The 6,881-nt window shown below is 40.1% G+C and overlaps 1 protein-coding gene across 1 annotated transcript; it reads left to right on the plus strand.

The window, feature by feature from the left end:
• The first annotated feature begins 2,671 nt into the window (after nt 1-2,671).
• On the plus strand, nt 2,672-6,651 carry LOC106652183 (WD repeat-containing protein 63-like). The gene is made up of 8 exons (XM_014370978.1): nt 2,672-2,734; nt 3,811-4,152; nt 4,295-4,423; nt 4,493-4,669; nt 5,027-5,292; nt 5,370-6,059; nt 6,129-6,516; nt 6,598-6,651. Exons 1-8 carry the CDS (start codon nt 2,672-2,674, stop codon nt 6,649-6,651), a joined length of 2,109 nt encoding a protein of 702 aa, XP_014226464.1.
• Nucleotides 6,652-6,881: the final 230 nt, after the last annotated feature.

Below are 6,881 nucleotides of genomic sequence, written 5' to 3' on the forward strand. Positions count from 1 at the left end.
TTGTAGTCGTTGTTGGGAGTTTGATGATCGTGACAGTTGTGCGTAAATGTTGACAGTCTCACTGAACGCGAGCAGGGATGAAATTTTTTTTTTGCGCAGACTGCACCGGTCGTGTACCAGCATGAAAATGACGAATGATGTTGGCAGACACGGTGTACCAACGCATCGACGCGCGTGGGACTTGATTAGGCTATTCGATTTTTTTCCCTTTTGCGAGGATCTTAAAAGTTGTACGTACGGAGTATCGCATTTTCTTTTTAATATCGAAGAAAAGAAACTGCAGGTGGAAGAAAATTAAGGTACTTAAACGGCGAAACATCCTCGTTGAGAAGGACGATTTGCACCTCATACGCGCGTAAACCTAACTCAATCAAAACTTGGCAAGGCTGACGTGGCGCGCTCGCGCTTGGACGAGTTAAGAAGGCAGTTAGTATTTTTTCCTCGAGGTTAGCCCATTTTGCGCGAGTAAGAGGCATTATATGTTTGAAAAAACTCCGTGACCTCAAAAAGAATGAAAACGCGCCTGTATACGTATATAGACGACTCTCTCTTTCCTGCCTCAAAGCTCTTTCAGGCGTGCACGAGTTTCTCTATCTTCTCTGTCTCTGTCTTTCTTACTAGAAAAAGGCTGGAGAGAAGCGAAAGAGAGAAAGAAAGAGAAGAGGAGCTAGGACGAAAGAGAAAGACCCGTAGCGAAAGTTGACGCGGAAAAGCGTATAGCAGTAATATCATTTTCTCGAACGTACCGCGTGATAACACAGCCTCTGTGTATGTGTACGTGTATGTGTGTGCGTTTAGTCGAGGTACTACTAGTCACGCGAGGTGCGGTTACAGCAGTCGTGATGCTGTGCTTCTTTTATTGTTATTATCATTTTTTTTCTTTTCTCCACTCCTTCTCTTCGTTTCTCTCTTCTTCGCAATGTGCCGCCACCGCCACCGCTACTGCTGCTGCTGCTGCTGCTGCTGCTGCCGCCTCGCTTTTCCATCCTATGCGCGCGGAAATTTTCTATTGCTTTTACTCGCTCTCGTTATAACGTTGAAATTGTCACTTTTAGTCTTTGAGTACTCGTTAAAACATTTTCTTTTAGCAAAATAAAAAGTATGTACTTGCGCGTGTATATGTATTCAAGTTGAAAGAGCTCCCCCGCGTTTGATGTATCCGTGAATTATCGCTTGAATTAATATTGAGAAAAAACTACCGGGTTTGCTCGTCGCATTTGCCGCGAGTGCACGAAACACAAACGAATTCAAAAATAGTTATAGAACTGATGAACTCATGAATTTTTCAAGTTCTTGACTCGCATTCGCTTTAACGTCATTTCACGAGTGTGAATACGAAATTGGTACGTGAAAAAGCACGTGCACGCGATTCCATGGATTTTTGCTTTCTAGTGGTTTAAGCTATAAATGGATTGATAAATTGGATATTGTTCAGCAATTACTTAATTTAATTCAATTTAAATAATTCGAATAAGTCGAATTTATTAGCAATGGAATTTTCTCCTCAGATGGTGCGAAGAACATTCGGAATGATTATAATTAAATTTAATTAAAATTAAAATAATTAAATTCATTTTATACTGACGAGGAGATTGCGTGGAATCTGGGACTCTAAATTTTTTCCAAAATTTGTTAGCACTTGCACTTTAATTTAAAATTTAAAATATTTTTTCAAGAAATCAACGAAAATTCTGGCGAAAATTTCTATTTATTACCGAATACATTGCAAGCAAGTATCAAAATAAAGTATAATATTTTGATAGTTGTTCGAAAATATCAAAAGGATTTCTGGGACAAAAAGGGAAAACCCCGAAATATTTTTGGACTTGTTCTCAAAAATTTGTTGAAACAAATCCATATTTTGGGTCACATGAATTTAATATGAATCGAAGTACTTCAATTAAGTAACGTTTTATTTTTACTGAGATACTGAAATATTGAACAGAATACATAGTCGGATGATTGTGAATCGGAGACGATAGAGTACGAACACAGTCAAACGGATTATTGAGTTGCACCAGCAGCTGAGTGGAAATGGAATAACTGAATTTGCAATCTAAAATTGCCAACGTTGAAATCATACTGCACTGGAAGAGAACGTCGTAAGGGCCCGCAACCGAAACTTTCAAGCGATTGTTTTATATGGTCACGTAATTTTAGCTATGCATTATAAGTTCGTGCTTCTTCCAAATAACCAAACTCCCGCGTCGAGGAGTAATTAAGATTCTCTCTCGCTCTTATATACGTATGAAAAAAAAGAAGGACGAGGCGGTTTCAGATCCACTCGGCGGCGGTGGGGCTTGCGGAGGAATTATTCGTCATCAGAATAGAAATATCGCCGGATAAATAATGCTCGCTCTTGAGGCAGTGTGCCATTGGAGTATATAATTAACGCCCACATCGAGCGCACGAACGTATCCGGCGCGTATATCCGAGAGAGCTCCGCCGCCGCCGTTGCCGCATGTAGTACGCTTAGCCAGAAGCTAACTCGCAACAGTAGCGGTAGCTAGTTGAGATTTATGTGCAGCCGCACGCGCGCTACGTACCCGAGCTCGAGCCAGCGCGCGGCTCATCGAAATTGCACCGGCAGAGAGAGAGAGAGAGAGAGAGAGAGAAACTTTTTGCTAATTATACAAGAGAGAGAGAGAGAGAGAGAACGTGAGAGGGTATGATGGGAAATAAGGGAGGAAGAGGCAGGAGGGGTGCTGACCCGAAAACAAGCTGTCAGAAGCAGGTGAGCTTTTCGTTTGCTCGCTCGCTCACACATATAGACACAGACACAGACACACATACACACGATACGTTATACACACGCAATTAGTAGAGAAAGAGAGAGAGAGAGAGCGAACGAGAGAAGCTATCTTGGTAAATAGATGGCATAGAGTAGGAGCAGTTGCGCGCACTTGAAATACTCATCATGTGGCTGAGTAATAAGCCCAGAAGCGTATTAATAGCGTTTTCTTCGATGCTTCTTGCTTTTATGCAGCACACATATACTATATAGATAGAGAGAGAGAGAGAGAGAGAGAGAGAGAGAGAGAGTCACTGAACGAGTAAAAGACGTCACCCGCGTGGATGTGAGCTTGGGAGGGTGCAGCACATACATAATATACGTGTGTGTGTGTGTGTGTGAACTATAAGCTGTTAACCTATACGTTGCCTCAAACTTGCCGAATAATATGTGTGTGCGTGTTTGGACTTTGGATGCAACTCGCAAGAACTCTGTGCTCGCGACTCTGCCAGAGTAGCACGATAGAGAGAGAAAGAATATGAGGCCACGTGCAGCTATATATGAACGCGGTGGAAAGTGGATTATTCATTAAGAAATATAATATTAATGCACTCGACTTGAAAGAAGCTTTAGATTATTAGATTACCGAGCGAAATGCAATATTATCAAGTTTTATGAAGTGTGTCTTGATTCTTTAATCACTTCTAAATTCTTTTTTAAATATACATTTTTTTTATCAAAATGCTTACTTTTTGAATTGGGAATTGTCGAAATAAAGTGATTTTATCCATCGATAGGTTAAAGCGTCAATAAAAACTAAAATAAATATTTTTCAGCAACTTTCCAGTAAAATTATATGATACAATGAAGAAATATGAGCGAAGGAGAGTAAAAAATAAAATAAAAATAAATTGAGAGACACTAGTTCATGTACATTGAACAACTGAGAGCGAATATTTTTGTTTATCTTATCGTCTACATCCATTCGAGCAGAAGCTATTTGATTTCCTGAGATTCACAGCTGACTAACCATACTGCTTCCAGTGTCGCAAAATTTAACCATAAATTTTGCTTTCAAGAGGCAAATGACAATGAACGAAAAGGCCAGTCAATTGTACGTCAAGAAACTTGCAGATTGTAAAATATCGAGACTGAAGGATGGAAATGAGACAGCAGCCGAAATTCTTATTACCGAGATTAAAGAGGCCGTTCAGAGCGAGCTGGTGAGTCAAGTGTCGGACGCCGAGCCTTATTGCGTGGACGACCTCGCGCAGACCATCAAGAGTCACAGCAAAAATGCCACGACGCAAACCATGTACCACGATTGGGCGGGCTATTCGGGAGTTCAAGATTTCGGTAATAGCAGACAGGATAGCAATAATATGTATGCTGATTATCACGTCGAAGACGTAGAGATGATGGTGAGTAGTTGTTGTTTTTAATGGCAATATTGGTTACTATATTTTTTTTGTGTTTCAGCTGGCAGAGAATGAAAAAAACATAGAGAGCAACGATTTGAAAGAATTAAAAACGATGAAAAAAGCAATCAAACCCCATATCCAGGTAGAGCCTTACGAAAAGGTTCAGGATTTGGAAATGGTCGAAGACAATAATTTTAACATCTTCAATTTTCATCATTTATGTTGGCATCCTACGTGGACAGGTTATTGCGCAGTATCCGTTTCATTGACGGTAATACTTTTACATATGAGTGTACGGATTGTACTAATACTTTTTTATCATCCATTCACTTTTTTGCAGGAGCCAAACGAAAAGTTTACTGATATTAAAATTTTAATTTGGTCATTAGAAAACCCCTCGGCGCCAAAAATCATTTTAAAATCAAAAGCCAAGGGGACTGTGGAAACTCTGTCTTATTGCCCGTATAACGACAGTGAAAATCGTACTATTGTTGTCGGCGGTCTCTCCAATGGTCAAGTAATGTTAAAATTTTAATTTTAAAATTAAAATTTTTGAAAAGTTTTGGCATAAATGTCTACACACGTTTATATTCAATGAAGACCCACTTTGAAAAGTATAACATGCTCATTCGTGCACATAGTGCATAAAGTAGCGAATTTAATTCTTCCTTTTAATGCTCTTGCTAACAGAGCGATTATTTTATCATTCACTAAAGCCTGACCTAGTTGGGAGGGGTGGGGATTTGTAGTAACCGAAAGTTTATTAATTGAAAGAAAATGTATGTCGAATGTAAAAGACCGATTACATAACTTGAAGTTTTAATTAAAACCTCAATAAATACGTCGAGTAACATATCACTTTTTTTATGCACAGATTTTGATCTGGGATCTAGGAATAACCAATATTAATAGTGATGAAAACGACCAAAAAGAGATATGGCCGTGCATTCATTCCGACGAACAGCATTGCCAGAAATCAAGTTTCAAAAGTATCGAGTGGCTTGCAGCCAATCATCACATTAACGAAACGGGACAGATACAAGTTTTTCGGGGTCAAAATGGCACCGACTTTTTAAAGGATCCAAATTTGCAATTCGTCGCAGCAAGCCAAGATATGACGATTTCCTTTTTCGATCTCAAGTTATTGTTCATTTTTCATTTTTGTATTTAATTGGTACTTTGTAATAGAATCACTTAAATTAATCTTCACAACTCAGGTGGCAGCCAAGCCGTGGCGTTAAAGAGATAAATAAAAAGGATGTTAAAGACTTAGGTACTTTTAACGAGGAATCGCCGTATTACAAACTCAACGGAATCTGGCGGCCAGTATTCAAAGTATTTGTAAATTTTCAAATCACTACCATGTGTTGCATATTTGTTCCCGTGCAACCAGAACTCAAATCCAACATGGACATCGATTTTTTTTTAAAAAATAGCGAGTGGACCGAAGATCCGTTTCAATCTCAAAAGTTTACCAAAAACATATTTAATTACGAGTGGCAATTGGAGGAGAGCAAAGTGAAAAATCATTACGCCTGCTACGAGAACAACAAAAATACTCTCAAATCCGACAAAGTCGGGGACTCGAGCGGCAACGACGACAACGACGACGATACGAAAGTAAAATTAGTGAGACCGAAAATGTTTATTGGTACGGAGGACGGCAGGCATCTTTACGTAACGTGGCAAGGTTTCCATACCGACGTCATCAATTCGCAGCATTGTAAAATAGTGTACGAGTATCCCGAGGAGAAACCCGATAAACCGAGGCCGGTGACGCACGCAATACGCTCGCCTTTTTTTCACGACATCTTGCTCACCATCAATGGGGAAAAAGTCTACATATGGCGAGTGGATAACCCACTGCCGTGCTTCGAATACAATAACGAGATGAACCCGAACATAACGTAAGTAAAATAAAATAGCGTAAGATACAGATGTGTAAAAAAGATATTGCTTTCATGAAAAAACTTTAGTTACACCTCAGGATGCTGGGACAGAAGAGATGCCAGCGTGATATTGCTCGGCACGTCGAACGGTGACATTGAAATTTTGGATCTAAAAATCCAACAGGACATCTTGAAATGCTCGATTCCGAAGCAGATAAAGTGGAAGAAGATCGTCAACACCGTTATACTGGGCGAGATCACGGGATTCTATCCGCATGCGATACCTCTGCAACCGTTAGTCATCGTCGTGAGCGACGTCAAGGGAGGCCTGAAAATTTACAAAGCCAAGGGAAAGAAATATCGCGTCCTAAAAGAGATCGTCGATTACGGCACGCGCAACGAGCGCGTACTGCGCGAGCTCGAGATAAACGACAAGGAATGGCTGCGAGAATTCATTAACGGACGGACGAGCGATGTAAATTTTCGATTTATGCCTAAAAAATTAATAACCCCGATTAATGGAAAGCTAATTTTACGTTTTTACTCTCTCGCACAGGTGCTCATAAAACAACTGAACGACAAATTCGAGGAGTCGATGGGCGAACAATGAAGAAGATAGCGAGAGATAAATAAGACGTGGCGTAAATGCGATATTTATCGGCGTGTATTCGAGCGATATTATTAGGTATCCCAGCTCCACATCTCGGGTATTCCTAATTAATCGACACTCGAATGAACTTTAGCGATTGCAAACTTGCGCGCGAGTTTTCCGATTACGATTGCCCGAAATGCTCTCGATTCGTTGGTATGCATTCGCTCACACATACACACATCTATTTT

The sequence above is a fragment of the Trichogramma pretiosum genome, unplaced genomic scaffold (genome assembly GCF_000599845.2).
Source record: "Trichogramma pretiosum strain Unisexual culture from Peru unplaced genomic scaffold, Tpre_2.0 scaffold18, whole genome shotgun sequence".
NCBI lineage: Eukaryota > Metazoa > Arthropoda > Insecta > Hymenoptera > Trichogrammatidae > Trichogramma > Trichogramma pretiosum.

Bases quoted from the DNA above. Each gene is read 5' to 3' on its own strand.
- LOC106652183 (XM_014370978.1), top strand. From the start codon at position 2,672: ATGGGAAATAAGGGAGGAAGAGGCAGGAGGGGTGCTGACCCGAAAACA. The intron at 4,153-4,294 runs GTGAGTAGTTGT...CCCCATATCCAG, and splicing joins TCGAAGACGTAGAGATGATG to GTAGAGCCTTACGAAAAGGT. The intron at 5,293-5,369 runs GTTATTGTTCAT...TTCACAACTCAG, and splicing joins ATTTCCTTTTTCGATCTCAA to GTGGCAGCCAAGCCGTGGCG.